The sequence below is a fragment of the Engraulis encrasicolus genome, chromosome 14 (genome assembly GCF_034702125.1).
Source record: "Engraulis encrasicolus isolate BLACKSEA-1 chromosome 14, IST_EnEncr_1.0, whole genome shotgun sequence".
In the NCBI taxonomy this organism is placed as follows: Eukaryota; Metazoa; Chordata; class Actinopteri; order Clupeiformes; family Engraulidae; genus Engraulis; species Engraulis encrasicolus.
In genome coordinates, this window is record NC_085870.1 from 21,307,669 (window position 1) to 21,326,192 (window position 18,524).

Sequence of the window (18,524 nt, forward strand, 5' to 3'; positions counted from 1 at the left end):
AAGTCTGCAGATAGCCACCAATAAAACCTTTTCTCTTATCACCCATGCCCCTGCCCCCTGCCTAAAAATGCAATTAGAAAATATACTGTATGCATAAGTGTTATTTCCTCTATCACAGGAAGTCTGCAGAAAGACAAATGAAACCTTTTCTCATTTCATCCATGCCCCCGCCCCCTGCCCCTGCTTAATCAGAAAACCACAGCTTACTTTCCATTTAACATGATCAGAGTTGAAGGCAAGTAGTTGTGAATTCTGTACTCAAATGGCTAATAAAAGTATTGAATTAGCTTTTACGGTCCTGGAGGTGTTGATCGCTGTGGCATGTTGCGTTGGCAACCTGCTGGTGATCTGGGCAGTGTGGACGTGTGGTGCCATGAGACGGAAGCCCACCTTCTGCCTCATCGTCTCTCTGGCGGTGGCCGACTTCCTGGTGGGGGCGGTGGTCGTACCTCTGGCGGTTCTGGTGGACGGCCGGGTCAGAACTTCGTTCTATGGCTGCCTGCTGCCTAGCTGTATTCAGATTGTGATAACCCAGGCCTCTGTTCAATCTCTGTTGGCCATAGCAGTGGACCGATTCCTGCGTGTTTACATCCCTCACAGGTAAAATGCCACAATTATCCACCTCTTTACTGAATTCTTTACCAGTTTTAGTGTGAACTGTCATTTGGTGTCAAACCACATTGTACGTGTAAGGTGTTGTGTAGACGACCATTAGCTGCATGAAGTGTGGGTAACACTTCATAATATATATTTTCAACCATTCGCATTTAATTGAACTGCAATATTTATTAACACTTAATAATAATTAGAAATGTACTCATGCAGATCTCCGCCAAGGAAGCTGTTTGATAGAACATTTGACAATGTCACACCCAATTTTTTTCTGCCTTGTTTTTGTGGAGTTTAAGCTGCAATGTCAAAATTGGCCCTATCCCATAGTGAAGAATCTTTGAAAAAAAATCCTGGATCCGGATCGTGATCCAGATCACCACCAAAATGTACTCACTTGTTCCTTTTGTCATTTCCAACAACTCCACAAAACATCATCAAACCTCTTCGAGTTATCCTGCTGACAGACAAACAGATAGACAAACCAACTTGATCAAAAATGTTACATTACATTACATTGCATTTGGCATATGCTTTATAACCAAAGCAACTAACAAACGAGGGCATAATCATAGGCAGCATCACTAGCAAATACAAAGTGCACAGGAAATATGGGTAGATGACAGATAAGCTGCAAAAAACATTGTTTATGAGGGAAAAAAGTTTATGTCTACGTAGTGCAGCAATTGATCTTTCAAAAAATCCAAGTGGTCACAATGTAGGTCTATTAATTGATTATTTATTTACGTTGATAAAGCAATTTGCTGAAAATATGTCCTTTGGTGTGACGTTAAGAAATATTAGGGGTGGGTATTGGCAAAGGGTTCACGATTCGATGCGCATCACGATACACATGCAATGATGCAATTCTATCACGATGCATTGCGATTCATGTACTACTGTGATGCATTGCGATATGTACTATATATATATATATAACATTGTTGAAATATTAAAAGATTATTATTAGCTGTTGCACTATAGTGCCAGGAAGGAATGTAAATAAACACCAACTGTGGACAAGTTACAGTAACATCAGAGAGAGAGAGAGAGCGAGCAATTTCAACTGCTGAATGTGCTTTCCAGCAGAGCCACTTCAGTCACGGAGGGAGGGAGAGAGAGAGAGAGAGAGAGAGAGAGAGAGAGAGAGAGAGAGAGAGAGAGAGAGAGAGAGAGAGAGAGAGAGAGATGAGAAGACAAGACCTAAAACAAATATAGGTCTATATGTGCGCTAAAATCCCAATTCGGTCGAGGAACAAAAGTCATTTCCATAGCGATTAAATCTCATTGAACTTGTGCGCTGCATCTCACTTCTGCCTGAACAGAAAAGACTCAAGCTCATGCCACAGGTGGCACCCAGGCAGATATTTTCCAGGAATGCTCGTCTGTATATTCCTTTATTTTTGCGGTAGTTTCTAGAAAATCATGTTAGTTTTTTTCCCCCAACGCATAGGCCTATATATAACGGTTTATAGTTTCCCGATGTATCATGCATTCTCTGCTCAAATGATCTCGCATAACACGCCCCTACCAAACTACGGGGGAAAAAATAATCTAAATTTAGAATACTACAGTAAGCAAGCTAAAATGCAAAGAAGATGACATCACAAATATACAAAAATAGTGCAGGAGAGGAGAATCGTCGACCTTTAACAGAGGACAGTGTTCTAACTGCACTACACAGTCTCACCCCAAGTAGTCAATATCTGAGTACATTTGACCAGACTGCAATTTTTGACGTCTTGGGTATTCCTTCCACGTCACATTTTGACTATGTCCTCAAAGGCGCCCCCTTGTGGCAGCATAACATCATTGAGGTTAGGTTTAGGAATAGGTTTAGGGTTAGGCCACATAGTCAAAATGTGACGTGGAAGGAATACCCAAGACGTCAAAAATTGCAGTCTGGTCCAAGGTAGTCAGAAATTGACTACTTGGGGTGAGACTGCGTTGAACTGCATAACTGAGCGCTCAAGACTCTTCTGGTTGAACAGAGGGAAAGACGCTCACCGTGCGTGCAGATTACAGGCTGAATAGGAATATTAAACCCTATTCTGCCTAACTACTAGCCCACGTATGTTTCCTGGACATTTCTGAAATTCGGGTTGGGGGTAGGGTGGGGCAAGGTAGCCTACTGTTCTCAGATGCTCGCATGGCGCGTTTTCTCTCAGATAAATTACCTTGCATAATGCAACACTTCCTTACTACAGATACGGTCAGCCAGACCTTGAATATTACGAGTGAAAGACAAAGCAAAGCTGATGTAACAAAGACATGCAATAGAAGCAAAGGAGAATCGTATACATCTGCAAACAGATGAGAGTTGAAAAAACTCTGATGACTCTACTTAAATAACTGTGCGCTTCACGCCTCATGACTCTCCAGGTTAAATAGAAAGGGCACGGCTCACCCAGGCAACGTTGACCTTCAGGAATACTCAGCAAATCTTCTACCTGGCTCTATATTTCGAAGACCTTTTTTTAGAAACGGGTATAGTTTTTGTCCTCCGTTCTTTTGGTCACGACTGTTCTGTGGTGCTTGCGTTAACGTCACTACATGTAGGCTACCTTGCATAACGTGATATTTCACAGGATAATTGTCATCCAAACTTAACATAAATGTGAGTAAACAAAAGCTAAAATGTATCTGGCCTCATGAATACAACTCTCATCTTCAACCAGAAGAGAGGAGAGTGCTTCGACACAGCACAATTGCGAATGGTGTGATGTCCGAGGTCGACGCAATGATAAATAACGGTTATTCTAGATGTCTAGCTGACAACAGATTTGCACTTCACCATTTTCCCTCATTGTCAGCGTATGTCATGAGACTGTTAGTATAAGATTTAACTATATGTGAATGCTTAGGAGATATCTCTGACTTTTTTGTGATCGCAAATCACGCATGGCCACAAAAAGCAGCATTTATGGTTTCATTTGTAAGGACCTCATGGCGGGCCACAAGTTTGCTGCCCGTGGGCCGTTGTTTGGAGACCAGCGCAGTAGCCTATACATCATGTCAAGAGTCTGGCCTAGGGCTAGGGCAGCTGTAACATTAGCCTAGTAGATAGTCACAAGAGGAGAGTCTTTACTTGATTCTTGAAAGCTGCAAGAGATGTGCTTAGTCTTGCTCCCTCTGGGAGACCGTTCCACCACTTGGGTACAACAACAGAGAACAACCTTGACTGGGACTACCCAGAGCTAGCAGATGGCAGAGCCAGACGGCTTGTGCTGGAGGAGCGCAGTTCTCTTCCAGCAACATAAGGCTTTAGTAAGGCCTTAGGGTAAATTGGGGCCGTTTCTGTGATGGTTTTGTAGGCAAGGTTCAAGGTCTTGTGCTTGATCCGGACGGCGACCGGTAGCCAGTGCAACTCAATGAATAGAGGCGTAACATGGGTCTTTTGGGGTTGATTGAATACCAATACCGCCAATACCATAGTCAACGCGGGACAGGACCGTGGCCTGCAACCAGTCGTTGTGTGTAGAATATTGGGTCAGCACAGGTCTGATTTTCCTGAAATTGGACATCTGGATTCAACAGGTCTGGATGACTGAGTTGATGTACGTAGTTGCAGCTTGACCGATCGTTGTTAATCATGACGCCAAGGTTTTTGGTGACTTTGTGGTCACAATGGTGGAGCCCACCCTGAGCTTGATGTTGTGACAGAGTGACTCTTTAGCTGGGATCACCAGGAGCTCTGTCTTACGGTGCCCGTCCATTCGTCAGTTTGACGCAAGCCGTACCAACACATTCACTTCATTTTCAATGAAATGCGGCAGATCGTCGTTACTGGACTCGCAAAGCATGTTGGGATTCCGGCACGGCGAGCATGGGTCCGGTGGCACGTCAAAAAGTTGTGCTCTCCCGAAAGTTATGCAAATAGCCGCGGCTGACGGACTGCGTTACCCAATGACTGTTGAGCACATGAAGATGTCCCATCATACTTGTGGTCATCACGAAGGTGCATTTCCCTCCGTAAAAGTAGATCTTTGACAGCTATCGAACTTTTGGATGCACACAATATAGACTACAAGCATATATGATGCATGTGCTTATGATGCCTGGGTTCAAATGATTATGTTCGATTTCAACCATAAGCATAACAACACGAGGCCAAGCTGGGTGTGAAAAAACACATGTGCCGAGATCGGTAAGAGCATATTGAACTATAATTTAGGGGCAGTTGGTTTGCTATATCGATAAAAACGGCTAGCGATGTAGATCGATATACTTCCTGTACATAACTCCCGGGCCACGCGAGCTGTAGTAGCAGTGCGTCGACACTGGGGTATCCAATACGTTGAGCTGCGATAACGTAACGCAATAATGGATGGGCGGCCTTAGGACAGGTTCAGCTGTGGTCCTTCATCCAAGTTGACAACTCGGTGAGGGAGGCAGAGATGCGTGCCGAAACTGTGGTGTCCTCTGGACAGAACGACAGGTACATCTATGGGTGGATTCCAAAAGGGGAAGGTCACTGTCCTTCCAGTGAGCTAACTGGACATTGGGTCATCAAGTGTGAATCCAAACGAAAAATTGCTTTATTTTCTCCTTTGGCAGTTGACTGAATTTGTGGGCGTAACAGGGATATTTGAGGGCAACATCAGATGCTGACTTCCTGCTGCCTTATTCCCTAGATCTATTTATAGCCTGTTTTACAATTACGCCTTTCACCGCTCAAATAGCCTGTGTGAGCTAAGCGCTAACGTGATGAACGTAACTCTCGCCATAGAATAGGTGTAACATCAAATGCGCAGGGCAGTGCACTCATTAGTTGCGTTCGTAACGACCGCCTCATCAGCTAACGTCACATATCTGATCAGAGACCGGTTTACGTAGTAGGGGAGTCAGCAAGCCACTGCCTTTCGTTTGGAACTGGGCCTGGGTGTCATCAGCATAGTATTGGTAGGAGAACCCATGTGTTTGAATGACACGTCCCAGGGAGGAGGTGTACATTGCAAACAGAAGGGGCCCCAGCACTGATCCTTGGGGTACGCCTGTGAAGAGGGTGTGAGTCGTAGACTGTTTCCCTTGCTATGAATGTGCATCCAGATAGGTAGGAGTTGAACCTTGAGTGGACAACACCAGTGATTCTAATGGTTGACCGTGTCAAAGGCTGCAGACAGGTCTACAAGTAGTAGGATGAGGACCGAGGATAGCCCTTCCGTTATTGCAGTCCTAAGAGCTTCAGTTACTGAGAGTAAGACACAAGCCACCCTGCACACAAACTGTTCAGCCTCCTGCCCTCTGGAAAGAGGTACTGGCGCCTCCTTTCCCGTACCACCAGGCTAGCACAATGCACCAAGCGATCAAGATGCTGAACACTCAAACCACTCTCCCTCCACTGTCAGCCTCTAGCCAGCAAGGCCACTGACAACCCCCCCCCCCATCCCCCACCACCATATCTGCGACTGAACATACCACCTGCAGTACTATACTTGTGACTGAACTTTCAACCTGCACTAACTCACAACATGCACACACACACACACACACACACACACACACACACACACACACACACACACACACACACACACACACACACACACACACACACAAGCACACTGCACTTTCTGCACTAAACCCAAACATACACACACTGACACACACACACACACACACAGACACACGAACACACACACAAGACGCACAACGCACCTTCTACCTGCACTAAACACATACACACACACACACACACACACACACACACACACACACACACACACACACACTGCTGCTGGTGTACCTGACAGACCTTTTAATATTTATTTTTCTTCAAAATGCTACTATTACCATGTCAGAACGCTATAAAGGACTTTTTTAGGAAAAGCACAAAAGCACAACAAATACCTCTTAATGTATGTCCTCTACAAGTCTTCTGTTGTCCAGTCTTGCACTTTAAATGTCTGTATGAGCACTGTCTATGTCCATACTGTCTTAAGTCCATGTATAAGTACTGTCTATGTCTATACTGTCTATGTCCTTACCTAGATTGGTCTATGTCTGTATGGGAAAGCAAGAAATGTAATTTCAAATTCTTTGTATGACCAGTGCATGTAAAGAAATTGACAATAAAACCTACTTGACTTGACTTGTAAGGCAGTTTCAGTTGAGTGTCCACTTATGAAAACAGATTGTTTTGGGTCCAGTAGTCTGTCCTGGTTTAGGAAGTTCGTAACCTGCTTTGCAACTTCCATTTTCAGTGTCTTAGATAGAAAGGGAAGCAGTGAGTCAGGTCGGTAGTTTTCTACTTTAGCAGGGTTCAGTGTAGGCTCCTTCAGTAGCGATATTACTGCTGCTTGTTTGAAGGTGGAGGGGACAGTGCCAGGGGATCACAGAATTGTTTGTATCAACTGCTTTCATTCTGTGATGAAAAACATCCTCACAGCCAGCTTTTTTCATGATGGTGTAGATTTTGAGACATGCATGGCATGGACACTCAGGGATTAAAATTAACTTTTTTCACAACCGTCCCGGAACCGTCCCGAAAAATATTGTGAACCGTCCCGAAACTGTTGATATTTTCTAGGATGACCATTCTGCGACAGTGAAAAGACATATTTTTGGACGGGGGATTTGTGGGTTCTCCCCCAAGAAAATTTGTGTTTAGATGTCATTTTAAAGCATTTTAATCAACCAGTGTCTGGCTTAATGCTGTCGGACAAGGCACTGAAAAGATGGACGGTCCATCCTAAAGAAAAATGTCTGGCCACTGGTTACTGTATTATATTGAAACATGGTTAAAGAAATAGGCTTATCACTGACTGGAGGTGTAGGCTACTGGTGCTTTTTGGCATACTGTCACACCATGCTAACTACGTTATCCTACATTGTGCACCTTAAATAGCAATTTAATATGTGTTATGAAGTGTTACCCAAATCTTCAGTCTAGGTATCTTTTTTAAAATACTCTTTTTGCACTTAAGCAAAACAAAATAACATAGTGATTGACAGTAAATAAAATAATGTTGTGTCAGTTTCCATACTGTAGTTCTTCCTAATCTATTAAGATTCCTGTTTTAAATAACTATTTCTTCCCTTATTAGTAGCAATGACTCAGCCCCATCATTGCATGTGCACGTTTTAGAGCAGTGTTCATTCAGAATAATAGATAAATATCATGAGAGTAATTGATATTTTTTTTCCAGGTACAGGGCCGTCGTAACACAGAAGCTCATCTGGATCATGGTAGGAACCTGCTGGTCCTCTTCAGGTGTTCTGGGGTTCATCCCCATGTTCGGATGGTATCGGCAGGACACTTTAGCTGAGATGGAAGAATCCAACTCCACCACTATCACATGCACATTTTTAGGAGTGATCCCCATGAACTACATGGTCAACTTTAACTTCTTTGTCTGCCTGCTGCCTCCACTGGTGCTCATGGTGGTGTTGTACTTGTGCATATTTGTGAAAATCCATCAGCAACTGAGAGGAAGCGGGGCAAGTGGCAGTGATTCTCAAAACTACTACCAGAAGGAGCGACAGCTGGCCCATTCCCTTCTTTTAGTCTTGGTGCTCTTTGGTGTATCCTGGCTTCCTCTTCACTTCATGAATGTTGCCGCACTGTACAGTCCACAGTTGACAGTTCCTCATCAAGTCTTCTATGTGGGCATTCTATTGGCACAGGCAAACTCAGCAGTTAATCCCATCATTTATGCCCTAAAGGTACAGAAAATCAGAGAAGCCATGAGGTCTTTATGGAGGAGAGTATTTCTGTGTAACGTGGAGCGAAAGGCCCAGGGCAGTAGTCAAACACGAGTGAAGCAGAGTAGCAGCAATCAAAACAACTTAAATGAGACAATTGAGTCAAAGAGTGCAATTAAAACACAATCATTGACTGATTCTGGAAACTTTGGCGAAAACATTCACCAGCTATAAAAGTGCTATTTCTGAAGATCAATTACATTTTATATCCAGGTAGTGATCAAGGGGTCTGTTACATACATGTGCAGTTGTTCGAAAGATTTATGTAAGTGAAATGTATTATTTTTCATTGCTGTAAACCTGCCCACACCATGTAAAACCTGCTCTCCAGAGTACAGACATCATCATTTCAATTGACTAAAAATAAAATGAACTTGACATGAATAATATCATCACTACATGGCAGAACAAATTGAAGCACTTCTAGAGAACTGCAAATAGTGAGTTTAAAACAATATTTAGCATTTTATTCAGATTGCTCAAAATGTGTCCCACACATTTGTCACCACCGTCAGATATTTTCAAAAAGACAATAAATTCAGGCATGTACAAGGTCATTGTGATGGTGTGGGCCGCTTTTTTAACCTTTACCTTTACTACTGCATACTTCACAATCACTGACGCTCCTGTAAGTTTTCTGTTAAATTTCTTAATTGGTTTGGGCACTGCTATATGTCTTAACCATAAACTGTCATATACACTGTCAGTGTTGTAAAATATGTTTTTTATTGATTCATTTTAATGTAATGTAGTTTTTTGAGAAGAGGTATGAATTAAATAATAGAGGGAAAACAAAATGGCTAATGTGAAATATAAAATCACTGTCAGATGTCACCACCGTCAGATTTTTTCCCATAGCTTGTATACATGTTCCATATTTGACTGAATTGTGCTGGTAATGGAACATTTTATTAGTGTCAATGTGATCCAAAATTATACACGAGCCTCCACTGAGGTAAATTAGGAGAATTTTTTGTCACCACCGTCAGAAAAAAACTTGACTGTGGTGACATCTGACACAAAAAATAACAGTTTAAGTTTTTTTTCCGAAGGATTTTTACGAGTTTTTGATATGTCTTAAGAATATGCTCACGACATGTATCTAAAATTCTGTTGAATTATTAAAATAATTCTCATCTCTAATACAGTAAACCTTTTTTAACTTTTAATTGTGTCTGACAGTGTTGACAAAACCAAGTAATTGCCTATTTTATGAAAAAAGCTAATTATGGGGAGCTTGACCGATACATTGCTGTAGAACGAAAACCTTCGTCAATGATAATATACCTCTATATTTTGGATTTGAACTTTTTTTCTTTCAAAACTAAAACCTGTTTTTCTACATTCTCAAAAGGCAGGTGTTATGTACAATAATCAATCCTCTCAAAGAGATTTCTATGAAATCATTGTAAATATGTACTGCTGTGAAGTAAGAAAGGAAGTTCTATAAAGATAAATGAATACTCCAAGAAAGTACAGGCACTGCATAACAGTGGAGTACTTCTACTTCATTACTATACTGTACAACTCTGCAAACAGACCAGAGAAGCCACGCTGATTTCTTTGGGGAGGTGGTGGGGTGGGGGTCTGTCTGTGCTTCAACTGTGTGGGAGAGACTCAGTTTGACCTGGGTGTCTTTAACGAGGGTCTCTTTCTATCACTTATTATGGAGTATTGCTGAGTGAGATGTGATCATGTAGTCTGTTGCTGACATGAATATACAGTGTGGCCCAATTTATCTGAATTCACCCTATATAGCCTACAAAAATCTACAAGGTAAAGCATATTAGATTTTAAAACGTTCTTTATTTACAATAAGGTTGTTATACAATCAATCCATGGCAAACTAGCCAAGGTCAAACAATACATACATTAATCAACAATGGATTCATCTACAGGAGATGGCTGAAGCGCAGTTCATCATTTAATACAGAGCACAAAGCATTTTTGTAACACCACCTTACTTCAAAAGTTTCCAAAATCATTCATAAGTTTATAAAAATGAAAATTTCTGCAGGTACTTCAGGCATCAATAAGTTAAAGGCCTAATGTGTAAGATTTCCCTTCTGGATACCAATGCTGACCTGTGTCATCCACTTAGGCCTAATTAACATTCTGAACTAATTTATGAATTGTGCAAATTCTTTCAAATGCATAGAATAATAAATAAAAACTAAAATGCACTCAGAGCACACTCGCCAAGGAAGCTGCTTGATAGAACATTTGACTACGGTATGTTACACTGTATTTTTTTCAGGTCTTTCTGCCTTCTTTTTGTGAATTAGAAACTGGAATGTCAAAATTCGCCCTATCCCGCAATGATGAAGAATCTTTTTTTTTAAATTTGGATCCGGATTGTGATCCGGATCACCACCAAAATTAAATCACTTTTTCCTTCTATCATTTCCAACAACTTCACAAAATTTCATAAAAATACTTTCATAACTTTTTGAGTTATTCTGCTGACAGACAGACAGACAGACAAACCAACACAACCGAAAACATAACCTCCTTGGTGGGGGTAAAAAACTTGGCACGCCCACAAATCCTACATACAATGCAAACAAATGCATCATCACATTGTATAGCCACTTTTATCTATCAGGATTATCGATAACTCATTGTTGTTCACATTGAATCATGATGTTTAGTGTGAAAACCACGGCTGTTCAAAAACTTGACATTTTGAAAATACATAGCCGAAACTAGCCCCACCCGCCAGAGGCCAAAATTATTTTTGCCTGTGAGTGGGTCTAGCCTCAGACAATGCCCCAGGCCCTGAAACTGGCTGGCCAATCACAACGCAGCAGATCTGTGTCTTTGGATGCAAAGCGGACAGCGTTTTGAGGGAGTGACGACAAAGCGTTGGCCAATAGGCACAGACACGGTTTGAAATACTACGGGTTGTTCCCATCAACAATCTTACGATGTCTCATTGATCAGGGCCAGACTAAATATTCACATTTAATTTCACATTTAGGCTGGTTTGCCAGGCTAGAAAATACACTACATTTCCACTATCCTGCATGTCCGACCAGACTGACTGATGACCGAAACACAAAGGTTATAAATAGACCATGTTGTGGTTATATGTTCTGTGAATCGGCACACAGCTTCCTGTAAATAAAGGCTACCACAAGAGACACAGAAGTGAAAGGCTTGTACAAAGCGAGAGATTATAGCTTAACTGTTACCTGTATACGGCTGTCTTCTTTGTCTCTTAAGAAGTCATGAGCACAATAAGTCATTAGGTATAGGGAAGATAAAACAATAACAAGAAAACAATGATGATTGTACGATAAGGGTCAAAGGACGCTTTTTGATAGAACATTTGACTATGTTACACCCTATTTTTTCACGTCTTTTTCTACCTTGTTTTTGTGGAGTTAGAAACTGGCATTTCAGAATTCACACTATCCTGCCATGATGAAGAGTCTTTTAAAAAAAATCCTGGCTCCAGATCACCACTAAAATATAATCACTTGTTCTTTTTGTCATTTCCAAAAAGTCCACAAAATTTCATCCAAATCTGTGCATAACTTTTTGAGTTATCCTACTGACAGACAAACAAACCAACGTGACCAAAAACATAATCTCCTTGATGTAGGTAAAAAAAAAAAATCCCTTGGTGAAAAGCTAAAACACATAAAGAAATGTTAAGTGATGTCTGTGACACTATCAGGCTGTAAAACCCATGCCTAACCGCGCGGATAGACCAGGCGCGATGCGATTCAAGTGCAGCAGCAAGCGATATGAGCGATTGAGGAGACTAGCGTAGGTCCGTACAGGCAGAAGGCAAAGCATTCAAGAATTCCCATTGGCTGTGGTCACTGACCTCTATACAGTCATTGGCTGTCGCGGCTTGTCGCCGAACCGCGTCATAGAAAGTTGAAAGGAATTCAACTTCAAACTGTCGCGCTCATCGCACAAATCGCTCTGGTCTCCAGAATCGTTTTTGTCGCGCGACTCAGTCAATTACTTCCGTCGCTCGCCTCTCTCTTGTTGCGGTAGGTGTATTTCTGCAGTAAAGCTTTCCTTGCTATGCATATGGACCAGTCTGGACTCAAACCTGGGTCCCCATGGACATGCAAGCCCATAATTCAGCTATAGTTAACATATGGTAGTATGGCATTAACATATTGTAGTAACAGTTGAAAAAAGGGAAGAATGATATGCAGTTACAACTTATTTAGTAAACAAACAAAAAAGATTGGAACTGAGGCTAGGCCTGGTCATTGTTACTTTATACTGTAGGTACATAAGTGTTACTTTCTCTATCACAGGAAGTCTGCTGAAAGACAGTAAATGAAACCTTTTTTTCATTTCATCCATGCCCCCGCCCCCGCCCTCTGCCCCTGCTTAATCAGAAAACCACAACTTACTTTCCATTTGATATGATCAGAGGCGAAGGCAGGTGGTTGCGAATTCTGTACTCAAATGGCTAATAAAAGTACTGAAGTAGTGTATACAGTCCTGGAGGTGTTGATTGCTGTGGCATGTTGTGTTGGCAACCTGCTGGTGGTCTGGGCAGTGTGGACGTGCGGTGCCATGAGACGGCAGCCCACCTTCTGCTTCATCGTCTCTCTGGCGGTGGCCGACTTCCTGGTGGGGGCCGTGGCAGTACCTCTGGCAGTTCTGGTGGATGGCCGGGTCAGTACCTCGTTCCATGGCTGCCTGCTGCCTTGCTGCGGTGAGATTGTGATAACCCAGGCCTCTGTTCACTCTCTGTTGGCCATAGCAGTGGACCGATTCCTGCGTGTTTACATCCCTCACAGGTAAATTACCACAATTATCTACTTCATCATGGAATTCTGTACTTGTTTTAATGTGAACTGTCACTTGGTGACAAATCATACTGTAAGTAGGGTGTTGTGCAGACAACCATTAGCTGCATCAAGTGTGGGTAACACTGTATAATAACAGATATTTTCAAACTTAGCAGCACTTAGTTGAACTATGAATATTCATTAGCACTTAATAATAATTAATTAATTAAAAACAAAACAGTTATAACTGAACACATCAGACCTGCTGCACAGCAGAGTAAATCAGCTCCTGCTTGATACGTTTGATGTGATTTAACTAGCTGGACACTTCTACATCCTGTGTTCTCAACTCTTGTTCTTCAGAGGCCAACTCCCAGGACCAATGCGGATGTCCTGTGTGTGTTAACATGTTTCTTCATTTAATATAACTTAGTAATGACTAAGTGTTGATAAATAGTTTACTAAATTGCAAATAACACCCTTCAATATTCGTAAATGAGGAATGAAAATAAACAAGTCATGAGAGTAATTGATATTTTTTCAGGTACAAGGCCGTCGTAACACAGAAGCTCATCTGGATCATGGTAGGAATCTGCTGGTTCTCTTCAGGTGTTCTGGGGTTCATTCCCATGTTCGGATGGTATCGGCAGGACACTTTAGCTGAGATGGCAGCATCCAACTCCACCACCATCACATGCACATTTCTAGCAGTGATCCCCATGGACTACATGGTCAAATTCAACTTCTTCATCTGCCTGCTGCCTCCACTGGTGCTCATGGTGGTGCTATACTTGTACATATTTTTGAAAATCCATCAGCAACTGAGAGGAACTGGGGCAAGTGGCAGTGATTCTCACAACTACTACCAAAAGGAGCGTCAACTGGCCCATTCGCTACTTTTAGTCTTGGCGCTCTTTGGTGTGGGCTGGCTTCCTCTCCACTTGATGAACGCCACTGCACTATACTGTCCACAGTTGAAAGTTCCTCATGAAGTCTTCTATGTGGGCATCCTACTGTCACAGGCAAACTCAGCAGTTAATCCCATCATTTATGCCCTCAAGGTACAGAAAATCAGAGAAGCCATGAGGTCTTTATGGAGGAGAGTATTTCTGTGTAACGTGGAGGGAAAGGCCCAGGGCAGTAGTCAAACACGGACGCAGCAGAGCTGCAGCAATCAAAACAACCAAATGAGACAACTGCTTTAAACATGAGTGTAATTAAAACACAATCATGATAATTGATGACGTTATTTGCAAAAACCTATAATCTCAAATAGATTTCTAGCTATGAGTAGAGATGGCCAAAGTAACCGCACGAATACACACAGTCAATGGTAATGTTGGAATGCTTGCATTCTGCTTTTAACAGACATACTCTCTAGTCGCTTCAATCGCTCTTGCTGCACAGAAGCGATTCCCTGACGCTTGAATGTCTTTGCGGCCGGTGTATTCCTTCAGTAACACAACACAACACAAGTAACTTCACAGAGTAACTGGTCTATACAGTTATTATAGAACGATGCACCTGATTCTACGGTGGTTGAATCAAGTTAGTTGTTTTTTTTCTTCAGTAACATCATCTAGGCACCTCATTAGGTAGGGTGAATTCAGGTAAATTGGGCCACTTTTTTCCCATTCTCTTATGCAAAACAAGTGGCCCAATTTACCTTAAAGGTACACTGTGCAGGAAATGGTCAAAAAAGGTACTGCAACTATGCTTCTCATTGAAACTGGGTTGCCTATTACCAAATTTGATCTTTTCATGAAAGTTTACTAAGTAATAAACTGATATTTAGTAGTATGGCCCAAGTACAGTCATTTCTGCAGCTAAAAATGTCTATTTCTGGAAATTCAAAATGGCGGACCATGGAGAAGATCCCCCTTTTCATGTACTGTATGACAAGTGCAATTTTTTCCAGTCAAAATGAATACTTAGAATTTGATGGTGGTGGTGAGTATTCATGAAAAAGGTAACATTAGTGAATGGGTAGCATGAATTCTGGAAATAAACAACTAACACAGTGTACCTTTAATTCACCCTACAAAGGAGTTTTTCTTGGGCCATCTCTGATGATGACTGCAAACAGCATTTTAGTGTGATGTATGATGAACAGATTTTAAACAATACAAGGAAAATCACAACATAGATGACCCCTCCCATCTTCTCTTTGAATTTGAGCTCCTACCCTCTAGGAGGCGTTTAAGATGCCCAACGCCGTTAAAAAACATTTTAAAGAACTCTTTTGTCCCTAAAGGAATAAAGGCGATTACTGATACATGTTTTTACACTTAATCCACCTCCACCCTATTCTTTGATTGTTCTTATTGCGTATTCTATTTATTGTTGAACTCATTATATTTATTGCTCAGCTCAGCTATTTTATTCTTTTAAACACTCTACTGAGTGCTAATGCTAATGCTCTACTGAGTGCACAAATGTCTGCATTCAGAAATAAAGCTTCCGAAATGTATTCCTGTTTCTCGTCTCATTTTTTACTAGAGTGGTTCTGACAGAACTTAATTTAATTTATTTTGAACTTTTGAATTGTGACATGGTACGTCAGAGTTCTATTATTTCAGGCTCTATACACAGCCAAAAAAGGTAACAAAGTAATGTTGATGTTGTATGTTTTTCTAAAGTAGAGTACACACATACACATACACATATATTCAAGTCACATCACTGTAATCGTATGCATATTGTTCATCTCCAGGAATACAATACAGGTATCACAGCTGACAGCTTCCTGAAAGTAAGAGCCTGTTTCAGAAGGAAGTTCATCTAAAGATTTCACTCTCAGCATTGTTTTTGGTTCTACTGCATTTGTGTGAACTTGGTGGCAGTTTAGCAGAATGACAAACCACAACATTGAGGTGTTTTACACTATCCTGGAGGTGTTGATTGCTGTGGCATGTTGTGTTGGCAACCTCCTGGTGATCTGGGCAGTGTGGACGTGCGGTGCCATGAGACGGCAGCCCACCTTCTGCTTCATCGTCTCTCTGGCGGTGGCCGACTTCCTGGTAGGGGCCGTGGCGGTACCTCTGGCGGTTCTGGTGGACGGCCGGGTCAGAACCTCATTCTATGGCTGCCTGCTTCTAAGTTGCCAGGTGATTGTTCTGACTCAGGCCTCTGTTCATTCCCTGCTGGCCATTGCTCTGGACCGGCTTCTGCGTGTCTACATCCCACTGAGGTAAACTGCTCTGATCTACATTTAGCCATTTCACTTAGTCACAAAGACGTCTGAAAATTAAAGGGAACCATAGAAAAAGAGATTCTGTATGAGTATGTCCTTTTAGTTTCAATTAATCAAAAATAAGTACACTTATAAAACTATTGCTTTTCATCGGGATCGTACCTATGTTCCCCGGGTCCTATGTTCCCCAGGTCCTATGTTCCCCTGTCTTTGTATGGGAAAGGGGAACATAGGACCCTTTTTCTAAAAAAGGGTTCTATGTTCCCCGCATTGTATGCTTCCAAGTTTTCAAATTGTGCCCTTCCCAAAACCATCCCTAAACTTAACCTGTCGTAATGCAATGTTTCTGAGTTTTCAATTTGTGCCCTGACCAAAACTATCCCTAAACCTAACCTGTCAGAGGTGCAACAACAACCTGCACTTTGCCATGTGGCAGCAGTCTTTGAAGCAGTGGGGAACATAGAGCCCTTTTTTGAAAAAAGGAACATAGGGATGACCCCTTTTTGTCTGTATCTCTCTCATGTTGAAACAAGACAGAACAAGAACCACAATATTTTAGGATGTTAATGAAATAGTGTTAATTATAATGTTTTAATTGAGCTGCTGTTGAAAATATATTCATTATTTGTGTGCTTTAGAATGTATATTAGAAGGTGAATGTGTTCTTAGACCATAGATTTGTTGCTTAAGTCCCACTTTATTGATTCCTATTTTCGTTTACATACACACATTCAATTTTTTTTGTTACTATGTATAGATAGTACTTCATACTTCATACATAAATACATTGGAGTGCTGAAAACAAAAACCCAGTAAATTTGATGAAGAGACTGACAACTGTCAATCTGAGATTTCTTCGTTCATGCCCATGTTGCATTGTCTTTCTCCACAGATACAAGACCACTGTGACACAGCGTCGCTCATGGTCTGTAGTGGGAGTTAGCTGGTTGTCTGCAGGTGTTCTGGGGTTCATCCCCATGATCGGATGGTATCGGCAGGACACTATAGCTGGGATGGCAACATCCAACTCCACCACCATCACATGCACATTTATAGCAGTGATCCCCATGAACTACCTGGTCTACTTTAACTTCTTCATCTGCCAGCTGCCTCCACTGGTGCTCATGGTGGTGCTGTACTTGTGCATCTTCAAAAGGATCCAACGGCAGCTGAACAGGAGTGGGGCGAGTCGTGGCAGTGAGTCTCAAAACTACTACCAGAAGGAGAGGACACTGGGTCGGTCCCTGCTTCTAGTGCTGGTGCTGTTTGCTATTTGCTGGCTACCTATTCACGTCATCAACGTCGCTTCCTTATATGGGGTCAACGTTCCTCATCAGGTTTTCTATGTTGGCATCCTCCTCTCGCATGCAAACTCCGCCATAAACCCTGTTGTGTACGGTATGAAGATACACAAGATCAAATCCTTCTTTAAGATGGTGTGGCAGAGGCATGTTCTTTGCAGAAGGGACCAAGGAGCAGACAGAAGGAGCACCACCAGGAGCAGAAGCAGACAGACCACAGAAAATGTTGACAGTGCCGTTACCAGAAATCAGCAAACCAGCAGTTTGTAGGGGCCTTTATGGTACCAGAGCATGAGGAAAGCCTTTAATGATATTTAACAAGCTGACCATTGTTGGCCTTTTCCTGCAAAAAAAAATGTGTTAGGCTGGGTTTTTGTTAGCTAAATTCACTCATACTGTATTTCTGTCACTCCCAACTATGTAACTAAGTAAGTTATGACTGAAGTTTGCGTAAGTCAGTCAATGAAAAAGCAAATCTCAATAGGGATGTCAAAATGATTGCTTCACAGCATTTGCATCATTGTTGTGTCGTTGTTTTAGTTTGTAGAACAGTGATTTGACGAGTTTCTGTTCATTTGCATTTGTCATCACAAACAATACATGAAATGATGCTACAATTATCGCTTTTCCGTTGTTCAATTATCATCCAAGATAAGAACCCATGCTGCTTTAAGGGACACACTCGTAACCCTCTGATGCTCGGTGACAAGTATTATGTTGCTGTGTGCATATCCAGCCTCCAGTGCTTTGATTTCATTCGTTCTCACCTCTGTCCCAGGAGGATACGCGTTTTTGAACTGGCCATTTTTGCGTCATGGTGTCTTCTGATGTTATATTCTTTGCAAACGGCAACAGCCTCGTTGCAAATGAGACACATAAGCTTGGCATTAATAAATGCTGGCAGGATAAACGCATACCTCTGCTTCCATTCTTCTTTGTAGGTCCTGCATT

General features: G+C 41.9%; 3 protein-coding genes across 3 annotated transcripts; all 3 read left to right on the top strand.

Moving 5' to 3' along the window:
- Positions 1–243: 243 nt before the first annotated feature.
- LOC134463004 (adenosine receptor A1-like) lies at positions 244–8,487 on the top strand. The gene is made up of 2 exons (XM_063216262.1): positions 244–600; positions 7,758–8,487. Exons 1-2 carry the CDS (start codon positions 263–265, stop codon positions 8,485–8,487), a joined length of 1,068 nt encoding a protein of 355 aa, XP_063072332.1. The 5' UTR covers positions 244–262.
- A 4,263-nt stretch (positions 8,488–12,750) lies between these two features.
- On the top strand, positions 12,751–14,284 carry LOC134463005 (adenosine receptor A1-like). The gene is made up of 2 exons (XM_063216263.1): positions 12,751–13,088; positions 13,624–14,284. The coding sequence occupies exons 1-2, from the start codon at positions 12,751–12,753 to the stop codon at positions 14,282–14,284; spliced, it is 999 nt and encodes a 332-aa protein (XP_063072333.1).
- A 2,796-nt stretch (positions 14,285–17,080) lies between these two features.
- On the top strand, positions 17,081–18,524 carry LOC134463168 (adenosine receptor A1-like). Its single transcript, XM_063216400.1, has one exon. It carries the CDS (start codon positions 17,094–17,096, stop codon positions 17,841–17,843), a length of 750 nt encoding a protein of 249 aa, XP_063072470.1. The 5' UTR covers positions 17,081–17,093; the 3' UTR covers positions 17,844–18,524.

Bases quoted from the DNA above. Each gene is read 5' to 3' on its own strand.
- LOC134463004 (XM_063216262.1), top strand. From the start codon at position 263: ATGGCTAATAAAAGTATTGAATTAGCTTTTACGGTCCTGGAGGTGTTG. The intron at 601-7,757 runs GTAAAATGCCAC...TTTTTTTTCCAG, and splicing joins CGTGTTTACATCCCTCACAG to GTACAGGGCCGTCGTAACAC.
- LOC134463005 (XM_063216263.1), top strand. From the start codon at position 12,751: ATGGCTAATAAAAGTACTGAAGTAGTGTATACAGTCCTGGAGGTGTTG. The intron at 13,089-13,623 runs GTAAATTACCAC...ATATTTTTTCAG, and splicing joins CGTGTTTACATCCCTCACAG to GTACAAGGCCGTCGTAACAC.
- LOC134463168 (XM_063216400.1), top strand. From the start codon at position 17,094: ATGAAGAGACTGACAACTGTCAATCTGAGATTTCTTCGTTCATGCCCA.